Source organism: Eutrigla gurnardus (assembly GCF_963514095.1).
Source record: "Eutrigla gurnardus genome assembly, chromosome: 23".
NCBI lineage: Eukaryota > Metazoa > Chordata > Actinopteri > Perciformes > Triglidae > Eutrigla > Eutrigla gurnardus.
Window position 1 is genome coordinate 13,811,026 of NC_139934.1, and position 20,884 is coordinate 13,831,909.

The 20,884-nt window shown below is 42.6% G+C and overlaps 1 protein-coding gene across 1 annotated transcript; it reads right to left on the reverse strand.

The window, feature by feature from the left end:
* Positions 1-11,740: 11,740 nt before the first annotated feature.
* Positions 11,741-16,429, reverse strand: snapc2 (small nuclear RNA activating complex, polypeptide 2). The gene is made up of 6 exons (XM_084003833.1): positions 16,086-16,429; positions 15,825-15,995; positions 15,522-15,660; positions 14,764-15,429; positions 13,665-13,753; positions 11,741-12,515 (listed from the first exon to the last, which is right to left on the reverse strand). The coding sequence occupies exons 1-6, from the start codon at positions 16,302-16,304 to the stop codon at positions 12,192-12,194; spliced, it is 1,608 nt and encodes a 535-aa protein (XP_083859959.1). The 5' UTR covers positions 16,305-16,429; the 3' UTR covers positions 11,741-12,191.
* Between the last annotated feature and the right edge of the window lie 4,455 nt (positions 16,430-20,884).

The window sequence follows — 20,884 nt, forward strand, 5'->3', positions numbered from 1 at the left end:
CCAGCAGCATCAGATGTTACTGAATCAGTTAAACTGGTTGATTGTGATCCTGAGGTGGTACCGACTGCCTCAGATATGTCTGTGTCAGTAGAACTTGTAGGTTCAGGCATCACGGTTGTCTGGTCAGGTTCAGAGGTTACTGTGTCAGTGGAACTGGTTTGGTCAGGTGCTGTTGTAGCCTCCACAGGCTCAGATGTAACTGAATCTGTTTGAGTGGTCAGTTCAGATAGAAAAGTAGTCCCAGCAGGTGCAGATGTGACAGTGTCAGTGGGACTGGTTTGGTCAACTGCCATGGTGGTCTCACCAGCTTCAGATGTTACTGTGGAAGTGGGAGAAGTTGGTTCAAGTTGTGATGTGGTATCGGCAGGCTCAGATGTTTCAGTTTCAGTCTGAGAGGTTGGTTCAGATGCTGCAGTTGTCTCGGCAGGTAAAGATGTTACTTCGTCAGTCGCAACGGTTGGTTCTGGCACTGATGTTGTCCCAGCAGCATCAGATGTTACTGAATCAGTTAAACTGGTTGATTGTGATCCTGAGGTGGTACCGACTGCCTCAGATATGTCTGTGTCAGTAGAACTTGTAGGTTCAGGCATCACGGTTGTCTGGTCAGGTTCAGAGGTTACTGTGTCAGTGGAACTGGTTTGGTCAGGTGCTGTTGTAGCCTCCACAGGCTCAGATGTCACTGAATCTGTTTGAGTGGTCAGTTCAGATAGCAAAGTAGTCCCAGCAGGTGCAGATGTGACAGTGTCAGTGGGACTGGTTTGGTCAACTGCCATGGTGGTCTCACCAGCTTCAGATGTTACTGTGGAAGTGGGAGAAGTTGGTTCAAGTTGTGATGTGGTATCGGCAGGCTCAGATGTTTCAGTTTCAGTCTGAGAAGTTGGTTCAGATGCTGCAGTTGTCTCGGCAGGTAAAGATGTTACTTCGTCAGTGGCAACGCTTGGTTCTGGCACTGATGTTGTCCCAGCAGCATCAGATGTTACTGAATCAGTTAAACTGGTTGATTGTGATCCTGAGGTGGTACCGACTGCCTCAGATATGTCTGTGTCAGTAGAACTTGTAGGTTCAGGCATCACGGTTGTCTGGTCAGGTTCAGAGGTTACTGTGTCAGTGGAACTGGTTTGGTCAGGTGCTGTTGTAGCCTCCACAGGCTCAGATGTAACTGAATCTGTTTGAGTGGTCAGTTCAGATAGAAAAGTAGTCCCAGCAGGTGCAGATGTGACAGTGTCAGTGGGACTGGTTTGGTCAACTGCCATGGTGGTCTCACCAGCTTCAGATGTTACTGTGGAAGTGGGAGAAGTTGGTTCAAGTTGTGATGTGGTATCGGCAGGCTCAGATGTTTCAGTTTCAGTCTGAGAGGTTGGTTCAGATGCTGCAGTTGTCTCGGCAGGTAAAGATGTTACTTCGTCAGTCGCAACGGTTGGTTCTGGCACTGATGTTGTCCCAGCAGCATCAGATGTTACTGAATCAGTTAAACTGGTTGATTGTGATCCTGAGGTGGTACCGACTGCCTCAGATATGTCTGTGTCAGTAGAACTTGTAGGTTCAGGCATCACGGTTGTCTGGTCAGGTTCAGAGGTTACTGTGTCAGTGGAACTGGTTTGGTCAGGTGCTGTTGTAGCCTCCACAGGCTCAGATGTCACTGAATCTGTTTGAGTGGTCAGTTCAGATAGCAAAGTAGTCCCAGCAGGTGCAGATGTGACAGTGTCAGTGGGACTGGTTTGGTCAACTGCCATGGTGGTCTCACCAGCTTCAGATGTTACTGTGGAAGTGGGAGAAGTTGGTTCAAGTTGTGATGTGGTATCGGCAGGCTCAGATGTTTCAGTTTCAGTCTGAGAAGTTGGTTCAGATGCTGCAGTTGTCTCGGCAGGTAAAGATGTTACTTCGTCAGTGGCAACGGTTGGTTCTGGCACTGATGTTGTCCCAGCAGCATCAGATGTTACTGAATCAGTTAAACTGGTTGATTGTGATCCTGAGGTGGTACCGACTGCCTCAGATATGTCTGTGTCAGTAGAACTTGTAGGTTCAGGCATCACGGTTGTCTGGTCAGGTTCAGAGGTTACTGTGTCAGTGGAACTGGTTTGGTCAGGTGCTGTTGTAGCCTCCACAGGCTCAGATGTAACTGAATCTGTTTGAGTGGTCAGTTCAGATAGAAAAGTAGTCCCAGCAGGTGCAGATGTGACAGTGTCAGTGGGACTGGTTTGGTCAACTGCCATGGTGGTCTCACCAGCTTCAGATGTTACTGTGGAAGTGGGAGAAGTTGGTTCAAGTTGTGATGTGGTATCGGCAGGCTCAGATGTTTCAGTTTCAGTCTGAGAGGTTGGTTCAGATGCTGCAGTTGTCTCGGCAGGTAAAGATGTTACTTCGTCAGTCGCAACGGTTGGTTCTGGCACTGATGTTGTCCCAGCAGCATCAGATGTTACTGAATCAGTTAAACTGGTTGATTGTGATCCTGAGGTGGTACCGACTGCCTCAGATATGTCTGTGTCAGTAGAACTTGTAGGTTCAGGCATCACGGTTGTCTGGTCAGGTTCAGAGGTTACTGTGTCAGTGGAACTGGTTTGGTCAGGTGCTGTTGTAGCCTCCACAGGCTCAGATGTCACTGAATCTGTTTGAGTGGTCAGTTCAGATAGCAAAGTAGTCCCAGCAGGTGCAGATGTGACAGTGTCAGTGGGACTGGTTTGGTCAACTGCCATGGTGGTCTCACCAGCTTCAGATGTTACTGTGGAAGTGGGAGAAGTTGGTTCAAGTTGTGATGTGGTATCGGCAGGCTCAGATGTTTCAGTTTCAGTCTGAGAAGTTGGTTCAGATGCTGCAGTTGTCTCGGCAGGTAAAGATGTTACTTCGTCAGTGGCAACGGTTGGTTCTGGCACTGATGTTGTCCCAGCAGCATCAGATGTTACTGAATCAGTTAAACTGGTTGATTGTGATCCTGAGGTGGTACCGACTGCCTCAGATATGTCTGTGTCAGTAGAACTTGTAGGTTCAGGCATCACGGTTGTCTGGTCAGGTTCAGAGGTTACTGTGTCAGTGGAACTGGTTTGGTCAGGTGCTGTTGTAGCCTCCACAGGCTCAGATGTCACTGAATCTGTTTGAGTGGTCAGTTCAGATAGAAAAGTAGTCCCAGCAGGTGCAGATGTGACAGTGTCAGTGGGACTGGTTTGGTCAACTGCCATGGTGGTCTCACCAGCTTCAGATGTTACTGTGGAAGTGGGAGAAGTTGGTTCAAGTTGTGATGTGGTATCGGCAGGCTCAGATGTTTCAGTTTCAGTCTGAGAGGTTGGTTCAGATGCTGCAGTTGTCTCGGCAGGTAAAGATGTTACTTCGTCAGTGGCAACGGTTGGTTCTGGCACTGATGTTGTCCCAGCAGCATCAGATGTTACTGAATCAGTTAAACTGGTTGATTGTGATCCTGAGGTGGTACCGACTGCCTCAGATATGTCTGTGTCAGTAGAACTTGTAGGTTCAGGCATCACGGTTGTCTGGTCAGGTTCAGAGGTTACTGTGTCAGTGGAACTGGTTTGGTCAGGTGCTGTTGTAGCCTCCACAGGCTCAGATGTCACTGAATCTGTTTGAGTGGTCAGTTCAGATAGAAAAGTAGTCCCAGCAGGTGCAGATGTGACAGTGTCAGTGGGACTGGTTTGGTCAACTGCCATGGTGGTCTCACCAGGTTCAGATGTTACTGTGGAAGTGGGAGAAGTTGGTTCAAGTTGTGATGTGGTATCGGCAGGCTCAGATGTTTCAGTTTCAGTCTGAGAAGTTGGTTCAGATGCTGCAGTTGTCTCGGCAGGTAAAGATGTTACTTCGTCAGTGGCAACGGTTGGTTCTGGCACTGATGTTATCCCAGCAGCATCAGATGTTACTGAATCAGTTAAACTGGTTGATTGTGATCCTGAGGTGGTACCGACTGCCTCAGATATGTCTGTGTCAGTAGAACCAGTAGGTTCAGGTGTCATGGTTGTCTGGGCAGGTTCAGAGGTTACTGTGTCAGTGGAACTGGTTTGTTCAGGTGCTGTTGTAGCCTCCACAGGCTCAGATGTTGCTGAATCTGTTTGAGTGGTCAGTGCAGATAGCAAAGTGGTCCCAGCAGGTGCAGATGTGACAGTGTCAGTGGGACTGGTTTGGTCATCTGCCATGGTGGTCTCACCAGCTTCAGATGTTACTGTGGAAGTGGGAGAAGTTGGTTCAAGTTGTGATGTGGTATCAGCAGGCTCAGATGTTTCCGTTTCAGTCTGAGAAGTTGGTTCAGATGCTGCAGTTGTCTCGCCAGGTAAAGATGTTACGTTGTCAGTTTGAACAGTTGGTTCTTGCACTGATGTTTTCCCATTAGCATCAGATGTTACTGAATCAGTTAAACTGGTTGATTGTGATCCTGAGGTGGCACCAGCAGGCTCAGATGTTACTTTATCTGTAGAATCCGTAGGATCAGACAGCGTCGTGTTTTCTACAGGCTGTGGTGTTATTGAATCTGTTGGACCTGTTGATTTTGATACCGAGGTGATATCTGCACTGTTTGTTTCAAATGTCATAATAGTCTTGGAAGCCTCAGATGTCACTGTGGTGTTCTGACCAGTTGGTTCATGTTCTGAAATTGGTTCAGTAGGTTTAGTTTCCGTTACATCAGTTGGACTGCTTTGGTCACTTCCTGAAATGGCATCTGTTGTCTTCCTCATTTTGTACCACTGTTGATCATGGATTGAGAAATATTCTGTGAAATGAAAAAGAAAACATTGTCAAAGGGATCAAAGCTGTCTAATTGTTTGGGATGGATGTGATTGGCAATGATGAATTCTATGTCAGGAGGTTTTACATACAATTTTCATATATAAGCTAGAATGTAAGAGCACATTACAACAACTTTGAAAATGTTTCCTAAACAACATCTATACACTAAAAGATTGTCTCGACCCATGTATTTTTTGAGGTGCAGTTGGTGGTTGATTCAATTGTGAAACTCTTATTCAATGACATGATACGTAGTACTTTGTCAGTGCTATTCAGGAGCTCAGATGATTTATTTGCAGGCACCTCTTTTAAGAATTGAATTAATAATGCCTGAGTAGATCAGACCAAACAATTACTTTGTAGTTGCCTATTTGAAATGCTTCAAAAATGTCTAGAAATTGGATCCCCCGTTTGCTTTGTATGCATTCAATATTTTAGTGGAAAATAAGTTTATACAAAAAAGAAAATACATGCAAAATGATGGAGCCGCCGCTAAACAAGTACAAATATTCAATATTCCTTTTTAACTGACTGAAAATTAGCTGTTTAGATGCCCCTTCTACATTTTCAAAGTCTATGTTCATTAGTTGTCCTATTGAACATATAAAAACAATAGAGTTGTCATGTTGTATAAGAAGTAATATACAACCACTTCAAACCAGATTAGCAATAAGACTAATAAATTAAGCAAAAGCTGAATGGCTTCAATTTGCATTCTCTCTGCTGGCCATCAGGGGGGAAATATCCCTAATTCCCATTTGATTTATGTAAACATTGTAAACATGAGTTTATAGTCTCAATCTCTAGTTTCCAGTCTTCTTCAATACAGCATGATGTTCATTTCGTAAATTATGGTCCATTTAGAGTCAAATAGACCATAAAGCAGGGTATAAAGCAGGCAGTGGTCGTTACTGCTGCCTGCTAAGATTACTTTAAGACTTAGCTGTCAAATTATGGCAGTTCACTTTGTTAACAGCTTCCCACCAGAAACCACATGGAGCCAGATGAAGTAAGGTCGCTGCTCATGGTGCCACTCTGCACTTGTGTTCATCAGATCCACACGTCAATCTTCCATAGTCCAGACTTATATTCACAAAAATTCCAAAACATCCGAGATGGTGACGGCCAATATGTCGAACTCAAGGCTTCAAAACTGTAGTTCACAAACCAATGGGTGACATTATGATGGCACTCATTGGCGTCCCCTTCTTATATACAATCTATGATCCAGGCTAACCACATCATCATGGTGGAGTTGTTATGTGCTCTTGTAATCCTTGGAGTTTTGTTGTAGGAGGCAATAGCTGTTGGAAGGGTCTCGAAGACAAACCGGTCCCGTTTGAGAGGCTAGAATAAGAATGATTTCAAGGTTTCGATGGATAGGCATCTTTGGAGCCAAGCAACCTCATCCATAGTAGGGGAAATATTAACTGGAGCTGTAAATGTGATCACATTGCATTCTTTATATTGCTTCATTAATCCAAAGGCCTGTGATCATAATCCAGAAATATCCAGACAAATGAGCATCATAATCTAACATTACTAGTTTATTGTCTATTTTCTTCCCTGCAATATTACATTTTCAGTTTTTATCTATTTACTATTTTCTTTTATATTATTATTTTTCTAAAGATACAACATTTTCTCATAACTGTTTAAAAAAATAGATTGACATTTTTCCTGCACCCATCTCACCCATTGGATCGTGGAAACCCTGGAGTTGAGTGTGTATTGGCTCAGAATTTTGCTACAAGAAGTGACACAAGAGGGAACAAGTAAAGGCTTATAAGACATGATAAGACTGGAGCCATAGTAGCGACCTGTTAATTTAAAAGGTAGCCACACCAGATAGAATACCCAGTTTTGATGTACCATATTATATATTAATGGACGAATGGAAGATTTGAAGCGATTGAGACCATAAACTCATGTTTACAATGTTTACTGATAATAAATCAAGTCAGAAGTAGAGGCATTTCCTCATAGACTTCTTTGCCTAATCCGAGAGAAGGAGGATAATATTTAGATGAATCAGTCACTCAAAAACTCAGCATTCTAACTTTTGTGATGGGAGGATGTATTATTTTTTAAGACTGCATTAGTGTTAAATAGGTATGCCTAATAAATTGGCAACTCAGGACTAAACAATCAAGATTGCCCAAGGCCAGCGCCCGGGTCAAGTACAATGCCATATCAGGCAAACAATCAACGCACTTGTCCGATCAGTAAGTGGTAAAAAAAAATTATTACTTAATTAAGTCTTCTTTTAGATTGTATTGCTGTTTTCCAATCCAATCCACTTTTATTTATAGAGCACATTTAAAAACAACAAAGTTGACCAAGTCAAACAACAAATCACACAGAGATCAAAATCACACAATAACACATACACAGTATGTCACGTAAAAAAGTCTCTTAAGCTGTGTTAAAAGCCCAAGAAAATAAATGTGTTTTGAGGCGTGATTTAAACACCTGCATAGTGGAGGGCTGCCTAACATGCAGAGGCAGCTTGTTCCAGAGCTTTGGGGCTGCCACTGCGAAGGCCCGGTCTCCCCTAGGCTTCAGCCTGGACTTAGGAATAGTTTTATCACTGTAAATCAATTTGGTCAACTTTTGTTGTTTTTTTAATTGGGCTCTGTAAATAAACCCAACTCGAATCTTGAGCCATCTCGATTCCGTCTCATCTCGGTCACATGCATGGTGCCAGTCAGCAGGTGACACAGATGACAGCTGATTGGATGAACTCCTGCCAGGAGGCGGGCACAATGGTGAACACAAAAGGGAGGGGAGAAAAAGTAAAAAGCAAATAGATTTCATCCAAGCCATGTTCTGCAAAACCAACTTATACAATTTAAATTATAGACAGGGAGATGACCGAAGAGATCGACAAACAAGAAGAGGAGGTAAACGAAACTTTGTAAGATTTTAAGGAGGACTCCAGACAACATATGAGTGTGCCGTCATTAACAACTCATCTGCTCTGTTGGTTTCAAGAAATCAAACCAATGTATACAAAATAAAAAATACGAAAAATAACATTTCTAAAAGGATTTAGTCCAATAGTTACCTCATTTCAAGTTACTAAATGTGAATGAACCAACAAAATAGTAAGTCTACCCATTATCGAAAAAACTAATTCAAAAGGTAATGAAAAACATTTAACACCATCAGTGGCATCTGTTGTAATGGACAGGATAAAGCACACAATAAAGATTTGAGTTGACACAAAAAGAAATTTGGATTTATCCCCATGAAAAGTCTCATGAATCTTACCATCAGCAGAACATAAACAGATGAATAGAGCAGAGATAATCAGGAAATCCGAAGAAAACGCCATCACCAGATTTTCTCCCAGGCAGCTGTACAACAGCTATGAATGGCACAAAATGCACAAATCCAAATTCTGAAAAGTCGAAATGGCTGCATGTGCTCCTGTAAAGTGCACCAGGTAAAGTGGCTGACTCCAGTGGAGCAGCTCTTTCCAAGCGCATGCACCCAGGGTCAGGTATAGAAACGTCACAGACTGAGATAAGAGGAACTAGCATGATACCATGTGACCAGGATTCATTTATTGCACATATCCTCACATTCCTGTATGCCCCAGGTGCACTAATTACTGCAGGAGATGGCAGCCTGATTCATAATGCAAGAGGGTCCACTTATCTGTCATAATTATTTCCTTGAAAATCTTATTGATTATGCATTTGGTGAGTATTTTAATCTGGTGTATGGTGAGCTTGTTGGAAAACAGTTGCTTATTTACACTCCTAGCAGTTACAGAGCAACATTATATAATTGGTTTTCTGAAAAAAAATCCCAGCGTTTCGTCGGAAACAATGTCTTGACGTGTCATCATTCTAGCCACTGTTGAAGGATAGACAGATAGTGTCTGACACAAAGTTCAGGATGAACAGATACGGAGTGACGTCAACAGCGGTTTTCTGAAAAGTTCAGATACAGCCGCACGACATGGCAGAGAGCTCAGAAAGAAAGATGCTCATGGGGAACAATGGGAAAAGATGCTGGTGCTCAGGAAAAAACTCAACACAAGCCCTAAGTCCAAATGTCCATTTCTTTTGGCTCTGTTTTTGGTCTCTACCAACCTCTGAGGGAACAATCTGTCTCTTTCGCAACTAAATGCTGCACTATGTTCACAAGCAAGTCTCTTACTGCGTCTGTCCGTCTGTTTGCTGCTGAGCAGGTAGTGTGGGTTCATCAAAGCATTTCTTCTGAAAACGGCTGCCTGCAACAGCCAAAAACAACGCGATGAGAGCGGTGAGAGTGAACCCAACCAAAACAATGAGCTGAAAGTCACTAAAAAGCTCCATAAAGCCAAGCTGCGGATTCAGCTTTGAATTCTCTGTAGGTTCATCACATCTGGCCCCTTTTACATTAAACATCGTGTATGGTTATGCAGTCAACAGATACACTAGTTATCTCCAATGCATAAATGCCTCTGTTAATTTTCATTCACATATACAGTATAAACAGTATATACCTGTATCTATTCATTTGTACTTAGGTTAGCAAGATCTCTACATAAAATGAGTCAAGCCCTTTCAGTCTTCCCCACGGGACCTTCATTTGTAAATAAATATGTACGGTAACAGCAAAAGAGAAATATTTTATTATACTTATGTTATGAATTACAAACATAATGTTTGTCAATTTAAAAAGATAATTCAAGTCAAGAAAGTCGTAGTTTTGTCGTAGTATAATTAAGTAAACAGTCATAACGTGAGGTGTCACAGCAGGGCGGTTGCTGCTAGAGGGAAGTTACATATCTACTAATGTTGTAAAGGTGGGTTGACTTGTGTCTTATCAGACACTAAACCTGACAAATCCACCCTTTGAGTAGGAGTTTGGATTTATTGTTTCCCCGTCATAAACGACAGAAAAGCGACAAAAAAGAAAAAAAGGGGACACGTGTATTTCCCTTGACCTCCAGATCAACTAACCTATTTATAAACTGCTAACTTTGAAATAACAACGAGCAGAATCAATATCAATTAACACGTAAGACACATTTTTATAATAGCAACAAAAATTTAGAGGAATAGAACTCTAAATTGGGAAATAAGTGAATACTATCATGTCTAATTATTGTGATGAAAATTTTCATCCAAATAAATAAATGACATCCAATTACAATCATTGAAAGAATTATTTTCACAAGTGGTTGAAAACGAAATACATCTCCTGATAGTACTGCACATCAGTACAAGGTAGTACTTTTTAAAGCCATTTCTCTGATTTGGTCACTGGTTACTTTTAGACAAAACCTCGACGTCAAGGCTTCAAAACCAGAGTCCACAAACCAATGAATGACGCCACTACGTCCACTTCTTAGTCTCGTCCCATTGAAGTAGCTTCAATTTCATCACTATGTAACCTATCAGTGTTTTTAAAACAATATATTTCTGAATGCAGGATAGAATTTTCAGTCAGGTATTTCCACTTTTACTTTAGTAAAGGACCTGAATACTTCCACCACTAACATTTTTAATAACGTATGTTTGTTATATATGGATACTGAATGTGTTGGAATAAGTAACCACATTCAATCTGTCCATTTTGCTGAATTTTATTGCATCTATAACAAAAAGGGAAAAATGGAACGTTATCAGCTGACAGGGCAGCGTGTGTGAAGATGTGCTGTATGTTTCGCTTTCCCAGGAAGGTGTGCTGTGGTTTCAGGCTTAAGATGTTTTAGCGGCTCACAGATAAACGTTGAGAAACAGTAAAACAGTACACTTGATCACACCCGCCCAACTCTGCACGTCATCTCAGGCTATTAGAATCATGATTGTCAGCACAAAACTGTGTCATGGCAACGCCACACCACCTCGAGTGCACCTTCATCTGCTGTCATCATGTGATCAGGGAATCTTGATAATCAAATCAATAATGATTAACAAATGCAAACTTTGGACAGAAAATCAAAAACCTGCTCAGCAGCAGAGTGAGTTGTCCGCGCACAGAAACGGCACTATTTACTTCAGGGAACACTTGTCAAATGCCACTTAAAAATAAATAATCTATTATTATCTCTATGTCTAGATTCTTGTAAAAAAAATATGTGGTTTATATTTAGTATTTAGCTAAGAAACAAGTCATTGTGACATAATATATTGTTGTAGAGTTAAAAGGAACTTCTGAAAATTAAAAAAAAGTTAACGAGAATCTGAGCAGCCATACTGTGAATTGGTTTTTCTTGTATTTCCTGTCGAATCAAAACATTTCAAATGACAACTAATCCCTAATCAACACTGACTTGTGGAGCCAAAAAGATTGATGAAAAATGAAAAATAAGAGAAATGAATACAGTAACAATATAAACAAAAACAACAGAGAAATACATGTTGTATAAGAAGTAATATACAATCAATGCAAAGTATATTAGCAATAACAGTAATATAAATTTAGCAACAATTTGCATTCTCTCTGCTGGCCATCAGGGGGCGACTCCTCTGGTTGCAAAAAGAAGTCTGACTGCATGGAGGTCTATGAGAAAATGGCCCTGCTTCTCTCTTGATTTATTAAACATTGTAAACATGAGTTTATGGTCTCAATCTCTAGTTTCAGGTCGGTGGTTGGATCCCTGTCGTTGGGAAAGACACTGAACTGCTGTGAATGTTAATGTGAAGCCACTAGTGTGTAAATGCTAGCTCGTTGCAAAACTTTGAGTGGTTGCTAAGACTAGAAAAGTACTGTATAAATGCAGTCAATGTACCATATTTAGAATTAAACATACACCTGATTTGATATAGTACACGCATATTTACACTGCTCATAATATTATTTGGGATTTGCATCTCATCAGGGTTTTGGGTCCGCACATTATTGTTATATATAGTATTTGATTTTATACTTACACTATATGTGAACAAATCAGCTGACCATTGTGCTGATAAATTTGGGTGGGATTTTATTTTATTTTTCTGACATTTGATAATCCAAAAGAGAAAATAATATGTAGTTCTATCTGTTAAAAATGAAAATAATGGCTCATTTAAAGGCACAGTGTCGAGCCGCGTGTGTTTCTCCGTGGAGTATTGGGTGTTTAGATACTTCTACTGTATTTATTAAGCACCTAGACTTGCTTAATTATTGAAAAACACATTCTACAATATTAAACCTTAAAATAAGTCAAACTTTTCTACACATCTGTGTTTAATGGTATCTTGATAAAAGCAGCTGAACAAGAGCTTCACAATTAAAAACAGAAACAAGAAACTACCTGAATACAGATCATGTTGCTTCATCATGAATATGACCACACATTAAAAAGCACTTTCAGTAGTCCAGATTCTGGCGGGTACCCGGGTTTGATCCTCAGTATCGAGGTCCAGTAACCTCGGAGACAAATAATGACCAAATCATTTGGGGCTCGACTCGAGAAGAAGTATATAAATAGTGTATCATTATAAAACGGAGACATAAATTACTGCACATTTTGAACATTTTGACTATTTGCGCATCAACAGTTTCACTGGCACCATAAAAGGGTTGAGTGGGGGGCAGCCCCACGTCATCACGTCTGCGTCCCCCGATTGGTCCGATGTGTTATTGCTCCCTGATGATTGGCTCTCAGTTTCTGACTGCACTGTCTTCCCTCCGCCGTCCGTGACGCCGCTGCTGTGAGAAGTCCCGGCAGCGTTCTGCTGACTCTCTGTTGGGACGCCGCCTCGGCTGCTCGCCGTGTCCGTCTGACCGTAGAGTCCCGCCTTCAGCTCTGTGAACATTTCTCCCGCCTTCTTGGAGTCAGCCGTGGTTGACAGAAATTGGTACACCTGAACACATGCAGAGGAGGGCCGGTTAATGCATTGTGCAAACTTTGACCAACACCTTTGCAAGTTTGGTATGCACCAGGTCTGCACCGGTACACACTGTATACGTTGGATTAAAGCGCCACTCCGAGTTATTTTCCGGGTTTTTCAAATGGAAACTCAGCCATTAGAAAAAGCACTGAGGTGGGTTAGCAAAGAGCTAATCAATCGTGTCACTGTTAGCTGTGCTCTGTTTGTAAATATGGGGTTAGTGTGGATATTTGAACAGGGGTTGTATATACGTTGACTCCGGTGTTCTGTGAAGTTTGAGGAGAACGATGGGAGGCTTCAGATCCCCAAAGATGATTTAAAGTGGCTGTGGAGGGGATCAGCAGAAACATAAGTACTCCTGTCCACTTCTCCAAACATCTGAGTTCATCTAGGTAAAAGGGTTCAGGATCACCAGATGAACGCATGCGTCACATTTCCTCCCGCCTCCAGCACAACAAAACTGTGATGAGTGTCCTCATGGAAAACACTTTTCTAACAAGCGTTGCACTCCTGCCGATGTGATGCCGGCTGTCATAGTGTCCCCACCGGTAACGTCTTTCCACCACAGTTCAACGTTTTAATAGTTTCATAAACCAGCTGGCGTTTATAAATGCTGCGTTTGTGAACGTCGCTCCATCGTCTTTTGTGTCAGTATCAGTTAAAAAGAGTGCGACGAGAGCAGCTCCGTGTCAGTGAAACACTCCCTGTTTTATGTGCCTTCAGCTTAAGATGGAAGAATAATAATGATTCAAACTTTACTTCCACTCATTACCTGCACAAACTATGAGGGTGCCCTGACCCCTAGAGGTCTGACAGGTGCACAACATTCCTTTAGGGACAAGACTCCCGACTTCCACTGAAAAACAAGCTCTGTGGCTCTGAGTTCACGTTTCCCAGTGAAAATAACTTTGTGATGCATTCAATCCCAACCCCAGAATTTATGTTTGCGTCTCTGTGCATTTCTGGACCTTTTGATCAATAACCAACTGCTTTAACACATCATTATAATGATTGATCAGAGGCCAATATATCTCATGGAGGAAGTGAAGCAAAGGAAAATATTTTATCTTGATCAGTTTACTGGAGCAAGTGACCGACTACCTAGTGTGCAGCAAGGTGTACCTGGATCAGATGCTTGTTCAGTTTGTTGCAGTCCAGCAGGGGGAGTTCCTCTGGGAGAGACATCAGCAGGTCCAACATGATGGCACTCTCTGGAGAACAATGTTACAAAAAAGGATTAACTTAAAATCAGCAGTAGGGAACATTGTTAAGTTTCTGGTGGCTGAAATATTGTTCAATAAAAATGAATGTGATTATTGTTATTGGCTGTGTAGAGGACCATGACCCAATCCCAACATCCACATGTGAGGACTGAGCGCTGTCCCACCGTCAGATCACCAAGTGTTTGATGACCTTCTCTCGAGGTCTGGGCAGTGTTATGATACGCCACAGTGTTTAGAAATCCTGATGATTTCCAATAGCATCATAAAAACAGACGCTCCGCTTTCTATGCTACTGTATTGATGAGATGTGTTGTAGTGACCGGCGGACGCCACCGGAGGTCGTCTCTATAGTGTAACGAGCAGCTGAGCTCAGAAAGATGACAAATTAATGTTCTGGTTATAGTCTTCTTCAAACTACAGAAGGTTATATGTTATAGTAGAGGTCACTTTTGGCTTTCAAAAGTCCAACATCCATTAACTGGTAACTTATTTTTACATAAATGTGCAAATTGAGGTGAAATATAAAAAGACACTTTCCTTGCTCCACTGACTCAAAGAGCTTTTCAGCTGCATTTTCCAAGCGCTGTATCCATTCAGTTTTAATGTTTTGTGTTGTAAACACACTTTCCGTACGTCCGCATTCAAGCAGACTTTGCTTGAGGGTTTTACCCACAATTCATAGTGTTGTGACGGTAGGCAAAGGGTTACAAGGAGAAGCCCAGAGGTGAAAAAATTAAAAACTAAACAAGGAGGACGGTACATGGGTGTTCAGCTTGGCATATTACATTTACACAGAAGCATTAAAGATTTAAGATTGTACATAAAAAACAGATGAAATCAGAGGAATGCAAGGTGAGGCTGTATTACAGATTAATATATATCCTCTCATCTCATAAGGTAAGTCGTTCAAATCAAGCAGTAAAAACCCTGAATGTGTTGTGTTGAATGTGACTGTAGGGAGCTTTAAAATGACAGCAAGCAGTGAATCTCTGACTCACCCATGGGGGTGAGCTGCCACTCCTCACTCGGCTGGGGGATGCCACTCATGTAGCGGTAGATCCTCTCAAAGTCCACTACGCTCTTGACGCCGAGGACCCTGGGAGTGTCTTTCGTGGCGTATTTGCTGGTGCGACCGAACCTGCTGTGAAAATGCGCGGCAGAGGTGGAGAGAGTGGGCGTGGCGGCCGTGGATGAGGAGCCAGAGGACGGTGCAGTAGTGGGGACCGGAGTTGGGCCGGTGGTGGAGGAGGAGGGGTGAGGACCGGCTGAAGTGGACTTGGATTGAGAGTTGGTGGGTTGCTGCTCTGAGGGCGGCTGGGTAGTCTGGATTAGAGAGCCAACACTATGAGTCTTTAGCTCTGCTGCAGAGCCAGAACTGACTGTGACTTGCCCTGGTACTGGGGTCACAGTCTGTGACGCAGGTTGTAGAGATATAGCAGGCGGGACAAGGATTTCTGCTGCACCTGGTTGGCAGGTTAGAGCAGCAGACTGGGAGGTGGAGGCTCCAGCTGTGGCAGAAATCCATTGCTGGGGTGGAGGACCTTTGCTGTTTTGCACTCTGACCTCTTGGGCTGGTGCTGGGAGTCTGCTGGCGGGGCTCGTGGCTGGTCCTGGAGTCTTGAGTACGAGGCCAGGGTGGGTTGTGTTGGTGCCAGGAGACTCCACTAAGGGGGGACAACAACCTCACATTATAAAAGCTGTAATACGCTGTTTTATCACAGTAACATGGAGGAAGTGAACAACTGGAGGTCCATACCTTTGACTGGCAAACGGGGCATCGGCCTCAAGGGGACGGTGCGACCAACGGGCGCGTCTTCATCTTTGGGTGGTCTGTGGATCTGGGGAGGGTCACAGTTCTTTAGGGTGCAAGGCTCCGTGGACGCCGCGATCAGCATCTGAGGAGGACGATGGGAGGAGAGAGACCAAAGAGTCAAGAAAGTTTGACTCATCGTATCACTTCATGCTGGGTGTTTTCTATAAATTGAGAATTACTTCCAAGCACTACGTAGAGTAAGGGCAGGATGTAACCCAGCCAGAGGTATTAACATCTGGCTAGTACCTTAGAGAAGGCTGTGGAAATGGATTCTTCCAGGCTTCCAGCTACAGCAGAAGCCATGTTGGTCCACACCTGGATGGGCTTTCTCTTCTTCTCCTCCAGTCTCTTCGCATTAAGCTGGCAGCTCGCCGATGAGATGGCTTTGCCTTTCAGATACTCCACCACGTTGTGGATCTAAGGGATGGGAGACAGTCCACACGCGTTTACATACAAAAATCAGAGATGCAAACAACATTCACGGAGCAGGTTTGACTAAATGTGTACCTCTGAAGTGGACCGTTTAGGCAGGTATTGTCTCAGGAACTCACAGTCGAGCTCTCCCTGGCCTCGGTTGACCTTGTACAGTGCTTTCAGGGCTTTCAGGAGACTCCTCTGCTCCGCTCGCTGCCACTGGCCGCTGCGTTTGGGCAAAGGCTGCTCCGACTCCGGTTCACGGTTCAGGTGGCGCCGCGGTTTGCTTCGTTTACGAGGAGGCGGCTTCATCTCGACTCACAAATTAAAACGAGTTGTCTGTTACTCGCTGGTTGAGTTACATTTTATTTCAACGTTTGATTGTATTTAAAACCTCTCGTTCCCGCAGAGATCTCTCTGAACCATCTGCGCTCGGCTGGGACGACAACAACTTCTTTTCCGATGCGATATTTTCAGAATAAAAGCGCTACTCGCAAATTCTTACAGATTCAATTCAATTGTAATTGCAGGGCTAACAACAGAAAAAAAGGAAAATAAGCAGCAGGTTTACAATTTTTTTTTTTTTTTAGCCCCCTTAGACTTTTTAGGCTTGTTTTCCAGCTTGTGATCTGTTAATATAAATGGATTAACAATACATAAATTTAAGATTAATTTAATTTGAGATACAAAAATAACTTTCATTAAACGACAGAATAACGACATTGATCGAAATGGCGCATTTAATGATCCTTTTTAGTTTTGCATTGATTTACATGCAAATGAAACATTGAATACTGTGAGCCCAATAGGCGCCATTATTTCTGCATTGTGATCCAAGAACAGAGAATCTAATCAACACGCAGAACATATGTAATTTACCTTTTTTGAATATATATAAAACATGCAAAAAAAATATGCACTGTGACTCGTAGTCATACTTTCTCATTTTAACCTGAAGTCAAGAGGTCTAACTGCTTCCGGGTTGCAAAATTCAACGCTATGCAACCGGAAGTGAACACTGCCTGCCAGACTAAACGAAGGAGGGAAACACCCTCTCAAGCAGCACATGTGCTATGACTGCATGACAACTCTTTGGAGAGTTAACAAAGGCGGTATGGAATTGCTCTTCTCTTTTGAAAAAAAAAAAACTACCAAAAAAATAAATTCTGGCAGCGGTGGGATTCGAACCCACGCCTCCGAAGAGACTGGAGCCTTAATCCAGCGCCTTAGACCGCTCGGCCACGCTACCGACGAACACACCATGCAGCGAAATTCATTTATAAAAATGAATAGTGAATGACGTCAATTACTTATTATATGATGATTATAATATGAAATATACGTGTTGACAAGCATGAATACACACGTGCTGTGCTCTTCTAGGTGGGAACTCTAAAACAAAAGCCCTGCAAACTGGTCTGACAGAAACACATGATGACGTGTTGAACATACCGGTACATGAAATGCTGAAAACCTGAGAATTAAGATTTAATGATGAGTTATGGGTGGGGTTGCTGAAGAGGTAGGGCAAACACACCATTTGATGTATTGCTTACCCCAAATTTTGGGCTTCAGTTTTTGGTTTTGGGGAGGTTTAGTTCAGGACGTAGAGCGGGTTGGCTGGTAACCGCAAGATTGCCGGTTCGATCCCCCGCTCCTCCTAGCTGAGTGCCTGGTGTCCCTGAGCAAGACACCTCACCCTAATTGCTCCTGAGGAGCTGGCTGTCGCCCTGCGTGGTTGACTCTGCCGTCGGTGTGTGAATGGGTGAATGTCAGTCATTGCTGTAAAGCGCTTTATAAATGAGGCCTTTTACCATTTACCATTTTGGAAATCTCATCAGGGCAATAATGATCAAGCCCTATTAACAGCAGGTATACGTATCACTACATCCAGATGCAGATCACATGAAGTGGAGGAGGTGTAATATGTGTGTGGGAGAGAGAGAGAGAGAGAGAGAGATGTAATCATGTCTGTGTTGTTACCAGCTGCTGCCTGTTTCATATGTAAATGTGTCCTAATGAGCACGCTGCTTCATGTTTACTTTTGAGAATTGGTTTGCTTGTGAATGTGTTTGATCAGCTTGTGGTTTTGTGTGCATGAGCATGCATGCATACGTATGTCTAATGTGTGCACGTCTCTGTGTGTGTGTGTGTGTGTGTGTGTGTGTGTGTGTGTGTGTTTGGGTGCTCTCTGCAGTGGCTGCATGATGATGTTGGTGGATGAGTCACCCAGTCTTCACCACGTGACACCATGAATCACTGCACCTCTCCATGGGCAGAGCTGCAACCATCAACCACTCCACTCCTCCCTTATCTCATCCCTCTCTCCCTCCCTCCCCCCTGCCTCTGCCCAGCCCTGCCTTACTTTTTCCTCACCCTGTCATCTGGCACGGCCCCTCGTTTCTCCACTTTCTCTTCCCTTTTTTCTCGGCAGCAGCCTTTCATTTGATTTTTTTTTTATTATTATTTCAGTGCAGCCTCATGTCTCATGCCTTACTAATTCATGGCCCAATCTCATTCCTGTCTGCCTTTCATTCCTGTGCATCCCCTCTCAATTTACACATCCATTCCTGTTGCCTGTTCTGAGGTTGAATTCCTAAACCTCACTTGACAGTCCGTGGAAGTCCTCGTCAGTAGTTTCAATAGTTCCGGTGTTCCTCAAACCTTGACGCGGACATGAATTTTCGGTTACCGCGTGGGTGTTTAGCACATCCCCGCAGCTCACAATCACCATCTCCTCTGATGACTGCTCTAACCTCTAATCACCCTGCTGAACACCCCCAGCCCTGAGCAGCACGACGGATCAAAGCAAGCCAAATCCTGTCTTCTGCTCCCTCCCACCTTTTGTTACGGTCTGTGCTGTAATCAGCCCGAAGGACTACACGGGAGGATTATCATTCTTAACCCGGGATGTGACCATGATTTATTTATAAGAAGGGAATGTAGTTTTCAGAATGCCCCGATCATCATTGAGGCAGCCACGATTGCCGGGTCTAGCATTTTTTTCCCCTTCATTTTCACAGCTACTGCTGCCTTTCACTTTGCAAAGAAATCAACAGGAAATGAGCACTTCAACCTGTTTGATTGGCAATACAAATATATAAGTGGATGACGTTCATCCATCATCCATCCATCCATCCATCTTGTCCAGGACTGCCATAGTTCATGTCACAGTCCTGTATAAATAGCTCACAGAACCTGGTTGTTTCAGTCACTCAGGTGTGAAGTTCATAAAAAAGGTAATATGAATATGAATCTAATATGGACGCCTGAGCAAATGGAACACCAGGTTCAGCGAGATGAGTATCCAGGACCTTTGCTGTCTCTCACACTCCCATAAAAACTCTCTCAGTCCACAATTTTTGTAATAAAAATAATTGACTTTATTGTTTCTTCATGTGTAGCAAAAGTAGTCATTGACATGCGCATATATACATCCAGCAAACGCATGTTTATTACGATGGTTACAACAAAGTACATCTAGAAAGACCATGGACAACACGTGCCGCACTCAAACAATGATTTTAAGGTACATCGACGTCATTGTTTCTGTCATTTTGAAATTTTTTTATACTTTTTTTAGTTGATGCTTGTAAAGACTTCAAAGAAGCATTTTTTTTAGATGCAAGTATACATAAACGTGCAGACACTGTACCCTCACCCCTGGTCTGACACTTCATATCTCAGCTCCTTCTCTTCCTTAATCTCATACAAATACAACAAATCATTAAAAATTACAAAAAAGCTTTGCTTTTACGCGCATCTCCTTGATTCAGTTCAGCGCTCGTTTTTTTCCCCCCAACTAATGGCCTTCCACTAACGTTGCCGTTCTTCTCCAGTTGAGATTGTCGATGCCATGGTTCTGTTTTGGCTTGACGACTAAGATGTTGAGATTTGCTCATCCCTTAGCAACAGATGACCACGAAGGTCAACAGTACGGACAAACCAAAGAGCAGCATTTGCTCCTGTTCCCGGTGACGCATTCGACAAAGAGGTCAACGGGGAGGAAAAGGAAGTATTTATTGATTACTGATTATCAGTAGCCATTTAAGTAAAGAAAGGAAATCTCAGCAGCACAATCCCTTTTTTTGCACGTTGAATTTTTTTTTTTTACAATCATTTTTATAACACTGCCCTCCAGTCCAAGCATGAAAAATTCCCGTCATCGTGTTTTTAAAATTGTGAATTAAACCTGAACATGAGGAACTGATCCCATCTCCAGCGGAATCAGTTCATTATCTCATTTGCTTCCATTACAAAAGTGATAACAGCCTTGTTTTCATGGACAATATCAAATGGTACCAAAAAATAATAATAATGTATAATGTAAGAGATGTCACAGTGACATGTAAGGCAGCCCATTTCAGCTCAGAGTTCCAAAACAACTTCCCACCTACAAATAAAATGTAGATAATAATAAATAAATAAAATCAAACAAGAAAAAAATGAATTGTCAGTATACTATACTAACCCAGTACATTTTTACTTGCCCCAATATAAATGGTTTACTAATTTTACAATCCTTGTTTTTGAGCTCTGTAATGATCAATAAAAAAATAATGTTGAATACAAAAAAAAAAAGTCTTCATTGAGCTGAAGGGAACTTTGTGGTATATGGGGCAGTTTATGACCAAACCGTTGAGGGTATCTTTAAAGGATAAGGTGATTTTCTATATCACAAATACAAACTGAGAGCTACGGATCAGAAAGAACTGAACACATCTAGTGATATAGAATGTGATATAGAATAACAGCCTCATCCTTTAACATGTATGCGTTGAGAAGAGCAATATATGCCTCCACCACTGCATCCCCCTCTGAAGGCGTCAAAAGAATGCCATATAGAGTTTGGCCAGGGTTTGGCACCATGGCAACAAGGTAATTGAAGTTAT